The sequence below is a fragment of the Tenrec ecaudatus genome, chromosome 1, assembly GCF_050624435.1.
Source record: "Tenrec ecaudatus isolate mTenEca1 chromosome 1, mTenEca1.hap1, whole genome shotgun sequence".
In the NCBI taxonomy this organism is placed as follows: Eukaryota; Metazoa; Chordata; class Mammalia; order Afrosoricida; family Tenrecidae; genus Tenrec; species Tenrec ecaudatus.
Window position 1 is genome coordinate 256,356,452 of NC_134530.1, and position 24,412 is coordinate 256,380,863.

Consider the following 24,412-nt stretch of genomic DNA (forward strand, 5'->3'; position numbering starts at 1 on the left):
TTTGCTGGAAGCTATGTCACTGGCTATCTCAAATGCCAGCAGGTTCACCCAAAGTGAACAGGTTTCAGCAGCACTTCCAGACTAAGAACAGACAGCAAAGAAGGACCCAGATGTCCCTGTCAGAAAAACCTTAGGGCCAGTGAAAATCTTAGGGATAGAGATAGTATAGAGACTGTGACAGTGTGGTGGTCCTGTTTGGTAAACATTCTACTCCTAATTCTCAAGTTTGGTTGTTCAAACCCAGCAGCCATTCCCTGGGAGAAAGAGAGGCCATCTTTGATTGATCCCTCCATGATTTGCAGCCTCAGAAACCCTATCTATAGGGTCCCTATGAGTCAGAAAGGAACCCTGGTGGCATCATGAGTTACACAGTGGCTGCAGAATGAAAGGTCAGCAGTTCAAACCCACCCCTGTGTCCTGGGAGAAAGATGAGGCTTTCTACTCCTGTCAAGATTCATAGTCTCAGACATCACCAGGAACATTACGACTCAGAATTTTCCATGGCAGTGAGTTTGGAGTTGATGAATCAGAATTGACCTGATGGCAGTAAGTTGTTTATGTGTGTATGTGTGTCAATGCAGACAGACAAGCCGCCATTAGGAAAGGACAGACCAGAGACTCATATGGATGCTTCACATATAGCATTGAAATTGGTTTAAAAAAAAAAGGAAAAAGAGTAGACTTTTCAATAAATGAATGATACTGGGACAATGTCTTTAAAAAATTAGACCTTCTTTATAATGAATAAAACTTTCTCCTAAATATAAAGACTTTAGAAAATGGCATAGGAGAATTTATGATCTGAGGACAGGGCAGGGTTTATTATTCAGGACACAAAAAGGCACTGGCCATAAAGGGAAACCAATTAATATGTGTCCCTACATAAAAATTTAAATCTCGAAATGAAACTCACTGCCATCGAGTCAATGATGACCTACAGTGACCCCCCGAGGGTTCCCAAGACTACTGTCCACAGGAGTAGAAAGCCCAGTCTGAAATTTGTCATACCAATTAAGGGCTTCTATTTATCATAAGACAGCATGAAGAAAAAGAGTGAAAATCCATACTGCAGAGAGGAGGAAAATATCAACAACATATTGGGGAACACAGTGTTTAGAGTGTATGTGTATATATATATATATATATATATATATATATATATATATATATATATATATATATATATATATATATATAAAACTGTTGCATGGAAATCATGAGCATGATAGAAAATTCCATTTAAAAACTGAGTGAAGAATTTCACTTTATAAAAGACAAAGACCAAATAACCAATATATGATAAAAAGTCATCAATCTTTTAGTAATGGTAGAAAGTGAACTTAAATAAAAAATGATAGTGGTATTGCACATTGAGTAAATAAGCAAAATATTAAAATGTTCTCAAAGATACAGAGTAGCAGGAACATTCTTGCACTGTGGGTGTGAATACATATTGGCATACAGGTCCGAATGATTTTTATGCATGTAAAGAAATGTTTATAACAACTATGTTTATTATAGGCCCACACGGAAAACAACCCAAGTGCTCATCAATAGTAGATTGTATGAATACACTGTAATATTTATACAATGGGATATTATTGCATAACAATGAAAATGAAGACAGCTCTCAATACAATACACACAATAGTATGCTGGATCAGACAAACCAAAATGAAACACACCCGCAAAACACAAATAATACAAGAGTATGAATATATTTACACACAAATCCAAAATTTTCCAAACAGAAGTATATACTTCGAAGGTACATGGTGTGTCAAATCTATGAAGAAATTCTCTTCAGGTGTTCAGGAGAGTGGTTTATTCATGTGGGAAGACAAATGGTGCAGGCAATATTTGATTTCTTGACTTGTGGCGGCTTCATGGGAGCTGATGATTATATCTTAAGCTGCAGTTCCAGTTCTGGTCCCTTCTAGATCTCCATGCCCCATTCAATGCCCCCTTCCGCAGCTCTGGACTGGCAAGAGCCTAAGCTTCAGCAGCAGTAAATGACTTCAGACTGTATCTTGGAAAATGGAAACACCATGGAGGTGTTTCCCTCCTTTAAAATGTAGACTACATCTTTAGCTGATAATCTTTAACTTTTATGAGATTTGGTAGCCCTAAAAACAGTATAACCAATGATTGCAATAAAGACTGCCTATCATCAAGCCACTTTTATCTCATTTTCACTGCTCAGCAGTCCGGTAAGGTAAATGTTCCTGTCTTCATTCAACAGATGAGAAAAGCCGGTCAATCTTAAATTTAGACTTGCTCAGGCGTCTCCCGTGCCCATGCTTGCCTCATTTGGCTAATATCTTTATTATTGTGCATAGACATTTATCTTAATAATTCAAAGTCAACATATAGTTAGTTTAGGAAAATTGGAAATTCTAGAAAACCACAACAGTAGTGCCCATCCTTATCTTATCAAAAACATTGTTAAGATGGAGTGTAGCAAGCTTGATCTATTTTCTTAGCAGTCTGTGTGTCTGCTGATGCCCCTGGTCCCACAGTGTGCACTCAGCTATCAACCTAAAGTTGGTGGCTGGCCTCTCCCCAACAGCACCATGTAGAAAGGCCTGTGTGGTGATCGCTTTCCTAAAGATTCCAGCCCAGATGCCCTAAGCAATAGTCTGCTCTGGACCACACTGGCCACCCGAGACCGAGCTGGGTTAACAGCAGTGGGTTTAAGGTTTTGATTTGGTTTCTTTCAAAATATGCATCTGCATTATTCTTCATATATATGTATGTACACATGTGTATATATATATTGATGCTGCATATTACTTTTAGTCAAAGTTAGGATCCGACTGCATAGGCTGTATATAATGTGTCCTTTCCCCGCTAACTGTAACTCTGCCTTTGCCTCATTCCATGACGCAGTCTGCAGGTGTCACATGGAAACATATTTATTCCTCCGCACGGGAACAACCAACAGCTGCACTTTGTTTCTATTTCAATGTTTTCAGGAGACCAACATGATGGGTATATTAGAAAGTACGTTCTTGTGTATAACTATTTCTTCTATTTTGAAAAATCCTCAGAAGTGGAATTAGGAGGTCAAAGGAAATGGCCAAATGACTTTCCATAGAGATTAGAGCAGTGTGCACTCCAACCAGAAGTGTTAGACGGTACCCTTCACCCTACCAGGGGTCCTTACACTTTTAAAACAGGGGGCCAGTTCACTGTCCCTCAGACCCGTTGGGGGGTCGAACTAGTTTTTTTTTAAACTATGAACAAATTCCTATGCACACTGCACATATCTTATTTTGAAGTAAAAAAAACCAAATGGGGCAAAAACAGCCGACGGGCCAGATAAATGTCCTCAGCGGGCCGCATGTGGCCCGTGGGCCATGGTTTGAGGATGCCTGCCCTAGACCCTCCCAGGCTTCACTGACATTGAACATTATTTCCTGAAGGGGCACTTATGGTACCTTTCATCCGTTTACCAGCTGCTGTGTGGTCCTTTCCCATCAAAGTATGTCAACATTTTGAACATATAGAAGGAAACCTACAACTTATTATACATCATTACATAATAGCCCAGTTCCTTTTCTACTTAGAAATACAACGGTGCCTCTCATAGAAAAAAAAAATTACATTCCCAAAAGTTCATACGGGTTTCAACTGACTCCTAGCCAGGCACCAGCGCATCCCCTGCTGCAGCATTTTTCTCTGTGGAACATTTCCGTCTGAACATTATGCTCTTGGAGAAAGCAGGCCAACACTTGGTAAGAAGAGCATGGCTTGGACTTTGCGCTTCTGTAATTTCATGCCTTCCTACTTGTCTGTCAATTTCTAATACCGTAGTGGCTTGCTTGTTGCCTTGATGCTGGAAGTCAGCCACTGCTCTTTCAAATACCAGCAGGGTCACCCCCACTGGAGAGGTGTGGGGAAGCAGGGCCCGGGGGTCTACAGCTGAGAAAGTGGCTGGCAGCAGGACATGGTCTAACACAGGGCCAGAAGATGAGGCCCTCAGATTGGAACTCAAGAGATGACAGGGGAGGAGCTGCCTCCCTGAGAGAAGCTGAGTCAACTTTAATGATGTGGGTGGAGTAAATCTTTCCAGGTCTTCATTTACTGATATGGCATGACTCAAAACAAGAGGCAGCAGCTGCAAAAAGATAGTAACAGTTGGAACATGGAATATGCAAGGTAGGAATAATAGAAAATGAGAAGTCAAAAATGAACGCTTGAACACTTGAAAGCATTCGTGAGCTGGCATGAATTGATATTGGCCATTATTCATTGGACAAGCACATGCTGGGTGTCTTAGACTGGGCTCTCTAGCTAATCAAAGCCCATGACACACACACGCATTCAGATAGAGCTTCATTGCAACGAAATGGCTCATATGGTTTTAGAGGCCAACAGATTCCTGTGGGTCAGTTATCGGGCTGGAGGTATCTTTGAAATCATGTACCTGCAGGGTGAGGAAACCCAAAGTGTCAGCAGCTTAGAGGGCAGGCTGTTGACCGCAGAATGCAGAAGTCAACGACTCCTAGGACATGGCAGGCCACTGGTTTATGTCCAAAGAACTTGTCAGACGATGATAGCTAGATGCAGGATACCGATCCAGCAAAAAGGGGAGGAGACTTCTGCCAGGGCACCCACATATATTAGAAACAGGGCATATCCTTGAATAAACTGCCTTTTTATAGATCGGCTGCTCATAGCAGAGCTGTGGTATCATAACTACTGTGATAGTTAGGTTTTTAAAAAAAATCATTTTATTGGGGGCTCATACAGCACTTATCACAATCCGTACACACATCCATTGTGTCGAGCACATTTGTACATATGTTGCCATTGTTTTCAAAACACTTTCTACTTGAGCCCTTGGCATCAACTCATTTCCCCCCCTCCCTCCCTCATGAACCCTTGATAATTTGTAATTCCCCCGCCCCATGTCTTACCCTGACCTATGTCTCCCTTCACCCACTTTTTTTGTTGTCCGTCCCCCTGGGAGGGTGTTATATGTAGATCATTGTGATTGGTTCCCCCTTGATAGTTAGGTTTTGTGACAACTTGGCTGGGTAAGAACTCTCCATAGTTTAGTAAGTTAGGCTTTCCCCATGTTGTAAGCTAACATAATGTAAACAACACCATGATATTCTCTGCTATGAGGACCCAATGAGGGTTAAGAAGATTAGGGACACTGCAGCTTCTTTACTCAGGTCACAGTCCTGCTGGGTTGACAGCAACTTTCCCCAAGGGCATGACTTACTCCTATTGAACCAGACTCTGCCTCTACTTGCTGGCTTGGATTCTGCTTCTGACTCATTGGTCTTCCATTCTTTGGACCTAAGCCACCTGCTGACGCTGGGGACTATCAGAGTCTGCCTTTGGGTCTGCTGACCTTGGAGTCATCTGCCCCTGTGTGCACTAACTGAAAAAATTTTCTGTTTTGTCATCTTACTTCCTCGTTCATCAGATCTGGCTGTTCCAGGAGACAAGAAAAGCCTCCGGTTGAACATCTGACCATGGACTTGGATCAGACTGGGCTCAACCACTTCTACAACTATGTGAACTCTGTTCTTGATGTAGAATGATTTATCTACACCTAAAGTCCCCTTGGTTTTGCTTCTCTAGAGAACCCAGCTGAACACAATTATCAAACCATTGAGAATCATGGGCCAGACAAGTTGACACACAGCCTCACTATCCCCCTGGGACTGACAAATTGAAGAGGAATAACATCACATTCACCATTTAAAATAATTCAAGCTGCATCATAAAATACAATGCTGTCAGTGATAGGATACTATCCATATGCCTATAAGGAAGATCGGTTAATATAACTATTATTCAAATTTACACACTAACACTAATGCCAAAAATGAAGAAATTGGAGATTTTTAGGAGCTTCTGAAGTCTGAGGTTGAACAAATGTGCAGTCAAGATACGATAATTGCTATAATTCAAATTTTGGAAACACAAGGTGAGGTTACTGAAAAAAAATGATCTCGATGCTAGAAATAACACGGGACAATGCATGATAGAATATATGTGATGCACAGACCACTAATGACTGAAAACCAGAAGAGTTGTGGGATGACATCCAGGACATCATATATGACAAAAGCAAAAGGTCATTAAAATATAGACAGGAAGAAAGACTGAAACTTGTTGTGGAATATACTTTGGACGTTTTGCTAGGAGAGACTGGTCCTTGGAGATGGACATCATGCTTGGTAAAGCAGAGGGGCGGTGAAAGAGGAAGGCCCTCGGCGAGATGGCTGACACAGTATCTGCAACTATGGCCTCAAACAAGAACACTTGTGAGGACGGCACAGGACTGGGTAGGGTTTTGTTCTGTTGAACACAAAGTCACAAAGAGTTGGAACAGATTTGACGACACTTAACAACGACAATACAAAAGGAAGAAATGATAAAGTCAAAGGACTGAGCAAAATGTCCAAGGGCAGCTCAAGAATACAAAGTAATGACGTGCAAAACCTAGAGTTAGAAAACCCACATTGGTGGTGAGGGGGGAGTGGCAGGCCTGGTAGGGAATGATCAAGGGTAAGGTAGCGTAAAGAAGAGGTATAGCTGTAACCCAGGTGGGGACGGAGCATGGTAGTGGGGCAGGAGCAAAGTCAAGGGAAATAGAGGAAAGAGCTAGAAGGCAAAGGGCATTCATAGAGGTCTAGACAAAGACATGTACATATGCAAATATATATGAGGATGGGGAAATAGATCTATGTGTCTCTATTTATAGGTTTAGTATTAAGGTGGCAGAAGGACCTTGGGCCTCTACCAAGCACTCCCTCAATGCATGAATCCTTTCTTCTATTAAATTGGCATTCTATGACACTCCCGTTGAACCGTTGAAGCCAAAGCGGGTGAACAAGAAAATGTGGTGAAGAAAGCTGATGGTGCCCGGCTATCAAAAGAGGTAGCATCTGGGGTCTTAAAGACTTGAAGTTAAACAAGCGGCCATCTAGCTCAGAAGCAACGAAGCCCACATGGAAGAACACACCAGCCTGTGTGATCACGAGGTGCCGAAGGGATCAGTTATCAGGCATCAAAGAACAAAAAATCATATCATTGGGTGCACACCTCCATGATATGATCACCGAGGACAAATGGGTACATAAGAAATGGGTGGCGAAGGAAGCTGATGGTGATCGGCTATCAAAAGAGATAGTGTCTGGGGTCTTAAAGGTTTGAAGGTGAACAAGCGGCCATCTAGCTCAGAAGCAACAAAGCCCACATGGAAGAAGCACACCAGCCTGTGCGATCACGAGGTTTCCAAGGGATCAGGTATAAGGTATCATCAGAGGGAAAAAAAATATCTTACCATAGTGAATGAAGGGGGAAGTGCAGAGTGGAGACCCAAAGCCCATTTGTTGGCCACTGGAGATCCCCTCACAGAGGGGCCTAGGGGAGGAGATGAGTCAGTTAGGGTGTGACATAGCACCGATGAAGAATACAACTTTCCCCCAGATCCTAAATGCTTTCTCCCCACCCCCCACCCCCCGCCCAACTACCATGATCCGAATTCTACCTTGCAAGTCTGGATAGAGCAGAGGATGTACACTGGTGCAGATAGGAGCTGGGGGCACAGGGAATCCAGGGAAGATGATACCTTCAGGACTAGGGGTGTGATGGGCGATACTGGGAGGGTAGAGAGTGAGTGGGTTGGAAAGAGGGAACCGATTACAAGGATCTACATGTGACCTCCTCCCTGGGGGATGGACAACAGAAAAGGGGGTGAAGGGAGATGCCGGATGGGGCAAGATATGACAAAATACTAATTTATAAATTATCAAAGACTCATGAAAGAGGGGGTAGCAGGGAGGGAGGCGGAAACAAGAGGACTTGATGCAGCCCCTAATAAATTGTTTAAAAAAAAAAAGAGGACTTGATGCAAAGGGCTTAAGGGGAGAGCAAATGCTTTGAAAATGATGAGGGCAAAGAATGTACAGATGTGCTTTATACAATTGATGTATGTATATGTATGGATTGTGATAAGAATTGTATGAGCCCCTAATAAAATGTTTTAAAAAAAAGGAAACCCACAAGTGGAGACAATGCTTCATGTTTCTGAAGCTGAAAAAAAAATAAATTCAAGATTCAAATTTCAATATTGAAGGATTCTAGGGACATGAAAATGAAATTATGAAAAAACGTATTAAAAGAAGATGAAAGGAAGAAACAGCACCCCAAACAATTCCAGGAGGCAGCATCTCTGCAAGAGCCGGTGGCACTACAGAAGAATTTCAAGCTGCACTGAAGGCTTTGGCAGAAAACATGGATGCGATGATTGACAGAATACCAATTGAAATGCTTCAGCAAACGATGCAAAGTTGGAAGCACTCCCTCATCTATGCGAAGAAATTTGGAAGACCAGACACCTGGCCAACGGATGGAAAGAAATCCACATTTGTACCTGCTCTAAAGAAAGGTTCCCAAAAGAACAGAAATTATCGAGCAATATCATTAATATCATATGTAAGTAAAATTTTCTGATGCCTATTGGAAAATGGCTGCCATAGCATATTGACAGGAAATGGCCAGAAATTCAAGGCAGATTTAGAAGAGGCTGTCGAACAGGGAATGCCCTTGCTGATGTTAGCAGGATCTTGGCTAGAAGCAGGCAGTGCCAAAAAAAAAAAAAAAAAAAGCGTTTTACTGACTAACATTATGAATGCTGGGATTTCCAAAGCACTGTATTATGCACACGTGGAACTTGTATATCGGCAAAGAAGCAGTTGTTCAGAGAGAACAGGGTTCGGCAAACTTTTGAGATGGAAGAGCTAATTTTGTCCTGCGCAAGAATTTAAAAATTATTTAATTTTTCAAACAAATTAAGTACCACTTAAATATATTTTCTCAAACAAATTAAGTCATCACTGTCTGAATAATATTTAGATGGTTTTAGTTTCATCTTCAATTTTACTTCGGCACCACAGGTATGTACAGAAAGAACTGACTATGATGCAGAACAATGGGGTTTGTGAGTGGTCTAAAAGCAGGACAGGTGTGCTCCAGGGCAGCAGATCAGCATTAATGAGGAAATCCCTCCCTGTGATGGAATGGCACAGGGGCTGCATAACGGGCGGAACCGAACAACTGTGAAAATGGAGTAGGAGTGAACCATGCCGCTCTGAGATAGTACTGGCTTGATGACTCTTGTGATCGTTAGGTTTTGTGTCAACTTGGTTGGACTAGGATTCTCAGTGGTTTGGCATTACCTTCCGTTGCTTGACCTAACACAATGTAAACACAGTCAATCAGCTGTAAGCCTCCATGATGAGCTAAGATGAGTGGAATACAATACCCTTACTCACATCGCCTGCCATCAAGTCGATTCCAACTCATAATGACCCTATAGGACAGAGGAAACTTTGGAAAAGATTGTTTGCTTTTTGCTTGGTCTAGATCCTGTAGCGGACTCATTGATCCCCAGTTATTTGTACAATGGTCTGCCATATCGCTTGCTGATACTGGGAATTGTCAGCACCCTGCCATCTGATCTTGAATTACTTTGCCTCCGTCACAAGCCTGTCAGCTTCCTGATAATCTTGGGTTCATCAGTCCTCTCAGGTGTGCAAGTCAGGAGATGCCCTAGCCTAACATCTGACCCATGGGCTTGGAACCTGCCTGGAGCTGGACTTGTCCACGTGTACATCTGTGAGAGCCATTTATTAAATTATAAGATTCTCTCTCTCTCAACACACACACACACAGGGGTATCCCCCCCAAATGGAATTTTTTTACAAAGCTATGTATTTAAGCTTTCTTAAATAAAACAACCTTACTACCTTCAAATTATTCTTCGTTACATTTAATACATCTGTTGAATCTGTGATTCCATTCTTGGAGATACTTTTCAAATTCATGTTTGGATGAATAACAGTACCTCCCTCGGTTTTTGTTTTTTTCTTCAATGTTTGCCTTCTAGGAAAAATGTATACTACCTCTGGCCAGCAGAACGGTTCCTGTTTTTGAGGCGGTACCTCCTTTTATACATATGTAAAAGCATCACTGGTTTGTGTCTTTGAAGAGTTCAGCCTAAGACAATAATTATACCAAGAAATATTCGTGTTCTTATATCAGTTCAGTATTTTTGCCAGATAATTTATTTAATATAGATATGAAAGGGTACCCAAAAAAATCCCGGAATTGCACTTGGCAGAGTGGAGTTAGCATCAAGCATCTCGCTCCGAGTTAGCACACCCAGTGGTGTCGCCTAGGAAAGTCCTCTCTGGTCACAATTAATTTTTTTGTAAAAGCAATTTTGCTAAAACCTTGTTTTCTGTGATAGCTGATTTAAGAGAATAGCATGTGGCTGTGAACTTTTGTTCCCTGCTTGGGGAAAATGCTGTAGAAATTGTGATGTTGAACACAACTTACAAGGGCAATGCTATGGGAAAAAACTCAAGCGTACGAGTGAATTTCTCTTGTGAATAAAGGTGACATATTAATTGATGACAAACCTCGTTCTGGATTTCTGCCAACCTCACAAATGGACGAAAATGTCAACTCAGTGCATTTGGAGTTCATTCCACCAGGTCGACTGCTAATCAACCTTTCAATTTAGAGGTTCTGAAAAAATTGTGTAACTGTGCTACAAAAAAAGGCCTGATTTAAGCCAGATGGGGACTGGGTTTGCCACTACAATACACCTGCTCATGCAGCCATCTCAGTGCAAAAATTTTTGGCAATAAGAGCATGCCTCTCTTGCCTCACTGAGGTAATTAGTTTATTGTGCCCACCTGGCAGATAAACACATGTGGGTTAATTGAAGGGCAGAGGGATAATGGCAAAGTGAACCTCGCCTTTCGAGTTCTCAGGTCTCTTGCTTTGTGATGGTCGGACCAGGGTGTAACTGCCTTAGCCAGTTCCCTGCTTTAGCTGGCAAGGCTCACTTCCTGCAAGACATCCCTGAGGAGAAGCCTCATGGACCTACCCCGATGCAGCCCTGGGTGTTGGAATAGTAGTGTGGAGACCCCTGCCAGCTCTGAGATGCTTATACATTCACTGACTCAGTTTTCTTCCTGCAGTCGATATCATTGTGTCTGTTTTGTGAGATGGAGGAGGACTTTGTGAACTGGTGCTGGGCATATGGGCTAATGGGTTAATGTTGGACTTGTGGGTTTGGGCAGCACTGGGTTGAGATGTTTTCTTGATGTGCACTTACCCTTTATATAAAACTCTCTCTTAAACATATGAGTTTCTGTGGGTTTGTTTCTCTAAAGTACCCAGACTAACACACCCATGAACCTTACTCACCTGAACTTCCTCCATGCGACTTTTTTTTGTTTCCACAAATGAAGAGGAACATGAAAGGACAGCAATTTGATGACACAGAAGAGGTGAAGAAAAAAAAGAGGGAGACTATTTGGTCAGCCATCCAAACAGATGAGTTTAAAAAAATGTCTCCAAGAATGGAATCACAGATTTCACAAATATATTAAGTATAATGGAGAGTATATGCAAGGTGATAAGGTTGTTTTGTAAAAAAAATTAAATACATAGCTTTGAAAAAATTCTGGTTTTTTGGGGGGTGTACCCCTTCATATATATATTATGTATAATTGTGTTTAGTTATTCTTCCTTGAGAACAAACTTCTCTAAGCCTAGAGTGATACCAAGAGCTCTGGTTTTAAAGAGTTTCTGTAATTATTTATATATACTGGTTAAAGTAGGGAATTGGCTTCGTGGCATCGAAGATACTTGTTGGGCTGCTAACCACAAGGCCAGCAGTTCTAAACCACCAGCTGCTCTGCAGGAGAAAGACAGGGTTTTCTACTTCCGTAAAGAGTTACAGCCTCAGAAACTAGAAAGGTCAATTCTATCTTGTCCTATAGCGTCATGATGACTAGGCATCACCTTGAGTTTAGTTTTTTGGAGTTAAAGTAGGAAAAATATTTTTACTTTATATAGATTATAATGCTCTGAATTAAAAATAAGAACCTGAAAATGGGTCACGAGCACCTCAGTATAGGTTAGGGTAGGTGATGGAGCGTTCAGGGAGAGCAGAGCTCTTGGGGGTTGTAGGATGGCCTGTCCTATGAGGAGTTGATAAAAATTCACCCCTGTTCTTTAAACTTACCTGGCTGCCAGTACCTGCTACCATTACCCCTGGAGCTGTCAATACTTAGCAGAGGCCTTTCAGGATCGAGAAATTCAAACAAAGCTGCCTACATGCTTTCAGAAGATCTCTCATAAACCCAACTGGAAATGTTCAAAGTACAAGTGGGCACATAAAGGTGACTTTGAAGATCCCCCATACATAATTGTCACAAAGAGACGCTAGCACTGAATCATTCACTTGAGAGGGATAGGACCGGAGGCTGGGTGTCCTGTGATTGTCAAAGACAAATCCAGGTTTGTCATTGGAAGAGGATCGCCGCGCCTGGAGGAGGAAAGGTGAACGTGCTGTTTCATCCAATACCTCTAGCTCCTCCTCTCCTTACCTGACCTCTGAAATGGAGCTATTGGCCTTGAAAAGCCCAGTGTCTAAAATTAATATTCTTCACCATCTGACTAAGAAGGAACAGCTGAGCAACATGAGCTCAAGGACCGTAGTAGTTTAAACAAGGACTCAAAGTGCCATTTGCAAGAGAGGATTCTTCCTTTCACAGCGGGCTGTCTCTTTTCAGAAGACTTAAATTCTAACTGCTAGTGAAGGCTTTTACCAGAACCTTCTCGGGGAAGTTTGAATTTGGCAACATTTCTTTTTAGCTGCGGAGCTAATATCTACAGCTGGAGTGGTCCAAATTGATGATGTCTTCCTCAGCACGGTAATTACCTCCCATAACAAGTGCTACTACACGTCAGGTAGGGCTTATATTTGCCATTGTATGTCAGACATAGAGTTTTCTTTTAACATATTAGCTTTTAATGTTATTGTGCGATTCAACTTAAATACTATCTACATCCGTGTTTTGCATGCATTTCTTATAAATGTATTTTTGTTCATAATAGCTGTGCTTATCCTTCCCTATTTAATACATTTTAAAGGATAATTGGAAAGATTGATAATAATGGTCTATCGTGTAGAAAGCTCTAGCTGATAATTTTTAGGTTTTGGCTGGTTGGATGCGTGCTCTTTTGGCGGCTCGAGACAGAATTTTGTAGAGGATTACGTTTTCAATACTTTGAAATGCAAGCTTATTCTTTCATAATATCAGTCAAAGAAAGGGGGAAAAAATTGGTGATACTTCCCAGATGATTTCGGCAGTTGAGAAGCTGTAAGAAGCAATTTTAAGACATTCTCCAGCAGGGGGCCTCAGGATTCAGGGGTGAGAAACAAATCCCAAGTTCAAATTTTAGTCTCTCTCCCTCGGTCCCCCTTTCCGTGTGGGACCAAATGGTGTGCCGATACATACTCATGTTCCTCCGCCATCACAGTCGATCGTGTTCTATGTGCAGCATCTAATTTGTCATAAAACATTCAAGGGAGCACAGGCCTCTGAAGGTACAACCTTCCATGCAAATGCAAAGAAGGTATTGGGCACCTTCTCAAGGTGAGCAGGCAGTAAGCAAACAGATCTCTTTAAAAAAAATAGACACCAACTGTTGTAAGGTGTGACCAGAGAAGGGCGTTGGGATGGAGTCATTTGGAGGACATACTTCCCTAAAGCCGCTAAACTTTGGCAGGTGACTCCCACAGAGCTTGGAAGGTGGTGCCAGGCCCACTTCAGGGCTGATCCAACGCACATAAATTGTCCATTCTATTGTTAAGTTGGCCACGAGGACACTGACACTCACCGAAGGAACTTAAGGTGGCTTCTTGCTGTTTGGTTTTGTAAGACAATATGAAGAACAACACCTTTTTTATTTCTCTCTCCGAACGCCATCATCTCACACTGGATATGAAGATGACTATTTCTCGTTCTAATTTTAGATTCTCCCTCCATCTGAAATTCTCATCGGTCACTTGCTAAAATATCAAGGAAGGCGTAAGGAAGTGATGAGTGCTTTCTTTGTTCCCCTTCTTAACAGCCAAGGAAAAGGGACACTCCAATGTCATGACCGCGGAACGGCTTACAGACCCAACACAGAGGCCAAGGAAGGCCGCAGGCGAGACAGCGACCTGATCGGACTCACCACCAGGATGCTCAAGGTGAACCGGCTGGAAGAAATCAGCACCTGCTGCAGCAGCGCCCGGCTGCGGCAAACGGCCCTGTTTCAGTGCATGGCAAAGATTGAGAAGGTGCACTGTTTGCTGGACGAGGATCCCGGTGCGCGGGATCCAAGGTCTGCAAAGAATGAGGTAACCATGCGCTTATGTAGCGGGAGTTCAGCCCTAACAATGCTCGTTTAACACCGTCTTTTCGTATACCTCGTGGAGCCTTGTACTAGCATCGTTCAGATCCCATGTGGTCACTTGTGTATAAAATTAAGGCAAGTTTTTCAAAATGAACATTTTCATGGTGGTCTTCTGAAAGTTATTTGTGTAAAACTGTCCTTTTGAGCAGGAGCCCTGGTGGCGTAGTTGTTAGACGTTGGGCTGCTAACCACGAGGTCAGCAGTTTGAAACCAACAATGCCCCTCTGTGGGAGCGAGATAAAGCTTTCTACTCCCAGAAAGTGTCACAGAAACTCTCAACCCTGTCCTTACAGGGTGGCTGTGAGTCGCCATGTTCGTCTCGTTAGGCTTTGGAAATTGTTAAGAGGGCATGAGGATACGTAACTACTCGCAGCCTGCTCCACACTGTGCTTCCCCACTCAGACTTTAGGAATGCAAACTTAGGAGAAGAATCACTTAAAGTGATGAATCTGGATTGAAAGTCAGCGAAGGGGCTCTCAGGGGCACAACTTTGCTGCTGAAGGAGCTTCTCATTTTGGCAAGTCCATGAACTCCTTGGGTGAGGTCGAGTTGTTGACCAGGCAGCTGTGTGCAGAGAAGGGGACCACTGCGTGTACCAGTTCATGTGAAACCCATGTCGTCATGTATGCAGTCCAGTGGCCTAACTCACTAACTTCAACTTTGGTTGGGCTAGCAGCAGCCATGTCTAGTTTAACAGTGTTAATAACGCATTTAGCACCTGTCACCACAGTAGGCACTCAATAAATGTCAGCTATCCTCATCCTCGATTCGCTTCCCGGCTTTGGCTTAGTCCATTCCCACTCACCCAGCCATATGCATGAAGTTCCTTGCTGTGGGGCCTCACAACATTTTGGTCCAGCCTTGTATTCTGTCATCACCCATTGTGAGAATGTTCTTGTACCTTTCAGAGACAGCTCGCTTGCAGGCCAGGCCCCCATTCCTCTCTGTGCACTCCATAGCAGATAGCAATGATGTTGATTGGGTGGATCTAGTTAAGTGAGTGCAAGGACCTGTGGAGCCCTAGTTCAGAGAAAGGGAGCAGAGGCTCTTGGCGGGGTGAATGGTTAAGCGCATGATGACTAGTAGAAAGACAGAAGGTTTAAACCCACCCGGAGGCATCCTAGGAGCCCTGATGGTGGAGTGGTTATGCCTTGGGAGAAAGATGAGGCTTTCTAATCCCATAAAGAGTTACAGTGTCAGGAACCCATAAAGGGCAGTTTTAATCTGTTCTATAGGGTTGGTCAGAATCCACTTGTGTTAGTCTGGGTACATTAGAGAAACAAATCCACAGAAATTCCTATGTATAAGAGAGAGTTTTATATAAAGGGTAAGTGCATATCAAGAAATCATCCCAACCCAGTGCTGCCCAAGCCCACAAGTCCAACATTAACCCATATGTCCAACACCAAGCCACAAAGTCCTCCTCCATCTTACAAAACACACACTATGATGCCAACTGCAGGAGGAAAGCCGAATCAGTGAGCGTGTAAGCATCTCAGCGCTGGCAGGGGTCTCCACACGGCTGCTCCAGCACCCAGGGCTGCATTAGGGAAGGTCCATGCGGTTTCTCCTTGGGGATGTCTTGCAGGAAGTGAGCCTTGCCAGCTGAATCAGGGAACTGGCTAAGGCAGCTGCACCCTGGTCTGACCATCACAAAGCAAAGGACCCAAGACCTAGAAAGGTGAGGCTTACCAAGCCATTTATCCCTCTGCCCTTCAATTAACCCCACATGTGTTTTTGGCCAGGTTGACACAATAAACTAAGTACCTCTGAGCTAGATGGCTGCTTGTTTACCTTCAAGCCTTTATGACTCCAAACACTATGCCTTTTGATAGCCTGGCACTATCAGCTTTCTTCGCATTTGCTTATTTGCCCGCTTTGTCTTCAGCGATTGTGTCGGGAACGTGAGCATCATAGAATGCCAGTTTAATAGAACAAAGTATCTTTGCATTGAGGGAGTACTTGAGTAGAGGCCCAATGTCCTTCTGCTACCTTAATACTAAACCTATAAATATATGCACATAGATCTATTTCCCCATCCTCATATATAAATATATTTACATATGCATATGCCTTTATGTAGACCTCAATAAATGCCATTTGCCTCCTAGCTCTTTCCTCTTTTTCCTTTTACTTTCCTCTTGTCCTACTATCATGCTCAGTTTTCATTTGGGTTTCAGTAATTCCTCTTGGTTACATTACCCTTGATCACACCGTACCAGGCCTCCTACACCCTCCTCACCACCGATTTGGATCACTTGTTGTTCCCTTGTCCCTGGGTTTGTTAACACCACTACCTTTCCCCCCACTTCCCCCTCTCCCATGTCCCCCTGGAACTGTCGGTCTCATTGTTTTCTCCTCCAGATTGTTCATCCAGCCTATCTTATTTAGACAGACCTGCAGAGATAATAACATGCACAAAAACAAGACAGAACAAAGCCAAGCAACAATATACAACAAAACAACAACAACATGGGAGAAACACACCAGCCTGCATGACCATGAGGTGCTGAAGGGATCAGTTATCAGGCATCAAAGAACAAAAAAATCATATCATTGTGTGCTCACTTCCCTGATACTATCCCTGAAGACAAATGGGTGCATAAGCAAATGTGGCAAAGAAAGCTGATGGAGCTTGGCTATCAAAAGATATAGCATCTGAGTTCTTAAGGCTTGAAGGTAAACAAGTGGCTATCTAGCTCAGAAGCAACAAAGCCCACATGGAAGAAGCACACCAGCCGGTGCGATCATGAGGTGCTGAAGGGAGCAGGTATCAGGCATTATCAGAACAAAAAAAATCATATCATTGTGAAAGAGGTGGGGACTGTCGAGTGGAGACCCAAAGCCCATTTGTAGGCCACTGGACATCCCCTTACAGAAGGGTCTCAGGAGGAGACAAGCCAGTCAGGGTGCGATGTAGCAATGATGAAACATACAACTTTCTTCTAGTTCCTAAATGCTTACCCTGCCCCCCTCCATTATGATCCCAATTCTACCTTACAAATCTGGCTAGACTAGAGGATGTACCTGGTACAGATAGAAACTGGAACTATAGGGAATCCAGGGTGAATAATCCCTTCAGGACCAGAGGTAAGAGTGGAAATACTGGGAGAGTGGGGTGGAAAGGGGGAACTGATTACAAGGATCTACATATAATCTCCTCCCTGGGGGACAGAGAACAGAAAAGTGGGTGAAGGGAGACGTCAGACAGGGCAAGGTATGACAAAACAATAATTTATAAATTATCAAGGGGGAGCAGGAAGGGAGGGAAAAATGAGGAACTTATGCCAGGGCCTTAGGTGGAGAGGAAATATTTTGAGAATGATGAGGGCAATGAATGTACAAATATGCTTTACACAATTGATGTATGTATTGATTGTGATGAGTTGCATGAGCCCCTAATAAAACGATTAAAAAAAAAAACCCTAACTACCTCACCACTCTATGGCATTGAGGTTTTAGTTTTTAAGAGAAGCCTTAGAAAACAGATGAGGCTACCTACTCTCATAAAGATTAAAAGTCTTAGGACCCCAAAGGGACCGACCCTGTCCTACAGGGTCGCTATGAGTCAAAATCAACGAGATGGAAGTGAGTGAGTGAGAGGTACCCTGGTGGTGCAGTGAGCTACTCATTGGGCTGCGAACCCCAAAGTCAGCATTTCAAAACCAGTATCCGTCCTGGGAGAAAGATGAGGCACTCTGCTTCCATCACGATTGACAGCCTTGTGAGGCCACAGGGGCCGTTCTGTGATCCCACCGAGGTCTCGGCAATCATTAGCAACTGCACGGCAGTGAGGCATTCTCGTCTGTTTGTGTTGAGAGGTGCCTCTCAAGACGACCTGGTGGCCTGCTTCTAGAAGGAAAACCCTGTAGAAAGTTCTGCTCTGCTCATATGGGATGGCTGCAAGTTGGTGAAGCAAAACTCACTGATAAAGCATGGATTAAGGGAGCTCAAGCCAACCTAAAGCACAAAAAGCATAAATACACAGGAGAATGGTTTATAGGTGTGAACAACTCTGTCTTGTAGACTTTAAGGATTTTTTTTCAGAAATAAAAATAAAACAAAGCAAAGCAAAACAAGTGAACAGAGCATTCTGCCTGGACCCCTGTGAGCATAAAGAGCCATCATCCCCTAGAGCTGGGCTCAGGAATGGCCTAGCCTGCAGCTTGAGTCCTCAGGCCCGGAGGCACATGCTTCCAACAGAATTCTCTGAGAGTCACTATCAAACAGTAAAGATCATGAAACGAATAACACAAAAATTCAGCTGCCTTCTGAAATGGCATCCTGCATCGAGGACGTTTGATTACTCTTGTATGAGGCTTCTGATACTATTAAAATAGAATCATAGAGAAAATAAAATAAAATAAAAACAATCATAGAGAACGGTAGCTTAGGTCTCTACTCTAAAAGTTAGGGGAGACTATGTACTGTCGAAAATCATCAAACTTTGAGGTTAATTACTGTGCATTTAGTTTACCTTCTGTGGAGGCTGTATAGCCAGGAATTCAGCATTTCCCTATGTAAGACAAACACTCAACCGCCACTTAAATGAAAGAAAGACAATGTCGTGACTTTTATTAAAAATAATAATGTCTAAAGAAAATTCACATGAAGTGAGTTAACTGCACTATCCGTGGACTCTCCAGATGCATAAATTATGCTAATACTTACAGTGGGCTCTAATCCCTGGGGCTGGGGAGGACGGTCCGACGGGTCATCTTCTCCTTTTCAGTGGCCCCCTTTAATGTTGCTGATGCGTTTAAGCTGGTGGCACTGGTTTGGGAAGGTATTTTAAGACGCTGGTCTTTAGGATTGTTGAAATGTTATACCTGCCTACTATTTAAAAATCTGGTGAGTCCCTTCTAACACCCTCACCACAAGCTCACTACCCATTTTGGTGAGGGGCACTCAAGTTAATTGCAGTGGAAACTAGATTTTCAGTTACACTAAGGTCTGTGTGCCACAGGGGAAGGAGCCCTGGCTGGCTGGGCTGGTAACAATAGGCCAGCAGTTCGAACCCACTAGCCTTATATTCCAGTAAAGATGCTCAATCTCAGAAACTCTGTGTAGGGTTGGGATTGACTAGATGACAGTGGGTTGTTTTTTGGTTTAAGCCACAGATCATATAACAGGAGCAACATGCAGATGCTCAGATCCACCCTCTATTAATTTGGATTCTGGCTAAGTACTAAAAGCCCGACTTTTCAGTCATCTGAACAAGTGATTGTTCACAGGCAAACTTGTTTCTGGCCCTTCCCTGCCCAGCGCTGTGCCGACAATGGGACAGACAGAGAAATGGAACATCTGGACAGAAAGGATGTGCATAAGGTGCACTCCAACATGCTGAGAAAAGGAAGGAGCCAGCTAGAAACTTAGGGTTTTAAGACTTCCACGTTCCCTATGAATTGATACCTGTTCAGTACAGACCAAGAAGAAATGCCCACAAACAAGATTAAGTCCACAAACAAGATGTAAAGGGTTCAGCACCAGGTCTGTTTATAAGACAAATAAAAAGCAGAAGGAGTTCTGGAAGGAAGTTTGGGTTCATCCCCCCCCGGCCCTCAAGAGAACCCAGAAGATCAAGGTTTTTCCTGAGTCGCTTTGAAATCTTCATTGTTTATGTGCATTTGGTTACTTTCTAAGTAACTTCTCTCAATTCTGTGATATAATTCTTGTAAGTGGCAATAGCTTTAGAGTGAAACCATGATAAGTTGGAACATGAGCAGTTTTAAAAAGAATTACTTTGGGGACAACAGACGGCTTCAGAATGTTAGACATCTAATCATTTGGAAGTTAAGTACTTTAGGATGTTTTGGAAAGAAGGATTGCGAATGTTATGGATCTCTATCAACTCCAAAAGAGCGTCCTCAGAAATATCCAAAGTGCTCTCTGGGGCCATCGTGCTATGGGGCGAGCAGAGGAAGAAAGCACCCATAGCTGTAGATGCTCCATTCACTTTCCTGTTTGGAAATGACGAAGGGCCCAGCAGTAAATCTCTCTCCTTCTTTCTTTCCCCGCGGCTACTACAGGGGCCCAAGAGCTGGAGACTCCTAACTGTTCTGTCTGTAGGGGCTAGGTCCAGAGGACCTTCCTCCTCTTTATTGGGAGCCAAGAGCAGCCCAATGCCTTGGCTGGCTGAGTGGAGAGTCATCCTAGTAGCTCAAATGTCTGAAGGTATGCAGACAGAGCTAGCTTAGCACCTCCCTCCTCTGCCTGGACTGCAGTCAGTCTTCACAAGGCCACCCTTTTCTCTCCGGGGACTGTAAAATAAATGCTGCGTGCCATGTTCCCCCCACTTATTCTCCTTTCTCTCTATCCCTTCTCTCTGTGAGAAGGTTAACACTGCTAGTCATAGTAGGGACATTCCCTGTGGTGCCCTGAAAACAATGGTCTTTGAAGTCCAGGCATTCTGGTGACATAGAAGCTGTTGTCCTAGAAGTTTGCATCACAGTTTCTTTTTAGAAGAGGCTTTAGCTAGTCTCTAATCGCAAGGAAACCTGTAACCATAAAGCAGATACCAACTCATAACAACCCCATATGGGGTTTCCAAGACTATAAATCTTTACAGGTGCAGATAACTCAATATTTCCCCCTTGGAGTGGCTGATGGGTTTGAACCATCCACCAATGCTTACGCAAAAGCACTTCCAGCCTCCTTTATCCCATGGAGAAGGGGGGTATTTAGAATTTTGCGTTAGTTGGTGAAAAATATGTTGTATAGAAATATAGAACAATTGCATAAGATAATATAGCACTTAAAATAGAAATATATATGTAGTAACATACATTTCTTAAAATATTTTGGTAAGGCTTAGATTATTTTTCTTTTCCTATTCCTGAGTTTTTCTTTCACTTAATTTTTCTCCATTAAATTTATTTTTAACCATCTGTTCCTTATCCTATACTTTGGTTTTGTGGATTTTTGTTATACCATATATTTCCTTGTCTTCTTTCTACTCAATGTCTCATACTTTTTATTTTTACATTTTCCTCTTTTTCTATTTTCTAATGACTTTTCAGATTTCTATGATATTTTCATGGGTGTTCAAAATCACTTAGTTCAGTGGTTTTCAACCTCCCTAATGCCACGACTCTTTAATACAGTTTCTCATGTTGGGGTGACCCCCCAACCATAAAATTATTTTTGTTGCTACTTCATAACTGTAATTTTTCTACTGTTATGAATCAGGTGACTCCTGTGAAAGAGTCGTTTGACTCCCAAAGGGGTCACGACCTGCAGGCTAAGAACTGCTGACCTAGATTGTAGAGAATTGTAAAAATTTTAAGTGAGTGAATCACATCACAGTACACTAAATCCTGGCATATATAGTTGAAATCAAATAAAAATTTCAAAGATCTAGTTCCTATGAGTGATGCTTTTCATGATTTTGGTGTAAATACTATTAAGATATAAATGATAAGTTGTTCTTATAGGCATCATCAGTATTAATGATTGTGTGAGGCTGGGTTGACTAGAGGAACAAATCCAGTGACACTCATATGTGTAAGAAGGAGCTTTATATCAAGAAGTAACTATATGCTGAACCTTCCAGCCCAGTACCAATCAAGTCCATAAGTCCCTCTTTAGACTCACACAGCCACATGCAATGATGCACAATGCAGGAAGATCACAGGCCAGTCATGCAAAGTCTTGTGGATCCAATCACTGTGGAAGCGTCACAGTGTTCTGACCTACCAGCAGGAAGGTGAAAGCAGTAGAGATGTGGGGATTCCCAGGGCCCTCTTTTAAAAGGCCACGCCCACAAGGAGGCGCCATTAGGCTCCACCTGATGGACAGTTTGAATACAACCCTTCATATATCTTCAAGTTGACATGAAATTTTGTAAATATCACAATGATACAGTCAACGTAAGAAAGAATCACAATATAACTTTAAAAAATAATCACCTTTTATACTATCTACTTCATGTTTTTTTTCTTTAATCATTTTATTGGGGGCTCGTACAACTCTTATCACAATCCATACATTCATCCATTGTGTCAAGCACATTTGTACATTTGTTGCCATCATCATTCTCAAAACATTTGCTTTCTCCTTGAGCCCTTGGTATCAGCTCCTCATTTTCCCCCTCCCCCCCCCTCCTTCATGAACCCTTGATAATTTATAACTTATTGTTTTTCATGTTTTTCTTTAGTTATTAGTTCTCTCCATCTCAAAACTCAATGTGATATTGATTCTGACCCACAGTGACCCTGTAGGAGAGGGTCGACTGCCCCTCTGAGCTTCCAAGATTGCCACCCTTTAAGGGAATGGAAAGCCTCTGTTTTTCCCTGCTGACTGCCTGGTGGTTTTGAGCTACATCAGCAGGGTTCCTGTACATTTTCTAGTAGATATATAAATAGTCCATGATGGATTTTTCTCAGATATCATTTTACCAAGATATATTGGTTGTCTGTGTCACCCCGTGTCTGTGAGCCTTCTCTAATACCTACCAACTACACTCCACATATCCTCTTGACACTAACTGCAAATGCAGCACTTCTTCCTCTGGCCCTAGGCTCCAGTGCTAGGCTAGATCTTCCAGATGAAAGGGCACACGCAGTCCTCTAGCTGTCTAAGTCTGTTCAAGTCTGTATGTCTGCAAGCTTGGGCTCCTCCATGACATCCTCACTTCTGACATAGTGACTATACATTCAAGGATTTCTATTCCCGCTATAGGAGGTCTGGTGGTATAGCGTGTACGTGTTGGGCTGTGTGTTAGTTGGGCTGGGTACTTTAGAGAAACAAATCCACAGAAATTCAAATGTATAAAAGAGAGTTTTATACAAAGGGTAAGCGTACATCAAGAAAACAAGTCCAACATTAACCCATATGTCCAACACTGATCTACAAAGTACTCCTTCATTTCACAAAAGACATGCAATGACAGCGACTGCAGGAGGAAAGCCGAATCAGTGAACATATAAGCATCTCAGTGCTGGCAGGGGTCTCCACACAGCTGCTCCAGCACTCAAGGCTGCATCAGGGGTAGGTCCATTTGGCTTCTCCTTGGGGATGTCTTGCAGGAAGCCAGCCTTGCCAGATGAAGCAGGGAACTGGCTAAGGTAGCTGCACCCTGGTATGACCATTAGAGAGCAAGAGACCCAAGAATTGGAAAGGCGAGGCTCACTGAGCCATTTATCTCTCCGCCCTTTAATTAACCCCACATGTGTTTATTGGCCAGTTTGGCACAATAAACTTTAACTAACTTAGGCTGCTAACTGAAAGGTAAGCAGTTTGAGACAACTAGCCTCTCTCAGTGACACACGGCCACAGAGACTTTAGGACACAAGAATGCCGGCGATTACCTTGCAAACCCTCGATGACCACCAGTGCTTAGAGCACTTTTTCAAGGGAAGTAGTATTGGTTGACCTTACACCTTTTTGATTTGTAGTTGAAATGTCTTCCTTAGCACGGAACAATGAGTTTTTAAAACCAGGTTTAAATTCTCATCAGAAGAGTCAGTGGGGCCACCGGGTGAGGATGGCCTTAAGAGTCTCAGATAACCTGATTCTTAATCTCCTGGTACAAAACATCCCAAAGAGCTAAGTAAACGGAGCATTTGCTAACCGGATACGTGGGGCAGAGTGGGCTGCCTGGCTTTCCACTTTTGGTGCAGGGGCACATGGAATAGGAGTTGGCATTTCCTGACTAGCTGCTGTGACATTGTACCCTCAGCTGTGCCTGTAATGGCTCTAACCGAGAGCTCAAAAATAACATAGCTGAGGGTGAAGCTTTGTGATGTTTCAAAGTGCATTTCCCCACCCCCATCCCTTTGCTCCTTAAGGCAAGGGCAGGAGACAGTTCTGGCCTGTGGCCCAGCCACCTCCTCACTTGCCAGCCACCACGGTGCTAATTGTTCTTGAACCTGTGACAAGTGCATTCACGTTGGTGCAGATTATCTCTAGGAGACCTCCTCTGCCCTGCACCTGTCTCAGCTCCCTCCCACAGGCCATCACGATTTTCCTTTTAAAGAGGCAGACGACTTGTTGATCGGGTAACTGGCCGTGGGCATTGCAGGACCGTGCAAGGACTCGCTGCAGTTTGGTGACGCCTGCTGTTCAGAACAGAGTGGTGTTGGTGCTTGGACCCATCCTTCGGCTCACTCAGGAGGCAGAA

At 43.0% G+C, this 24,412-nt stretch overlaps 1 protein-coding gene across 1 annotated transcript in view; it reads left to right on the forward strand.

The window, feature by feature from the left end:
• Nucleotides 1-24,412, forward strand: part of MYLK4 (myosin light chain kinase family member 4) — a 142,708-nt gene that overhangs the window by 16,955 nt on the left and 101,341 nt on the right. Inside the window, exon 2 of the mRNA XM_075531622.1 lies at nucleotides 13,966-14,236. Coding sequence (XP_075387737.1) covers nucleotides 14,078-14,236 — 159 coding nt within the window. The 5' untranslated portion in view covers nucleotides 13,966-14,077. The remainder of the gene's footprint in view (nucleotides 1-13,965; nucleotides 14,237-24,412) is intronic.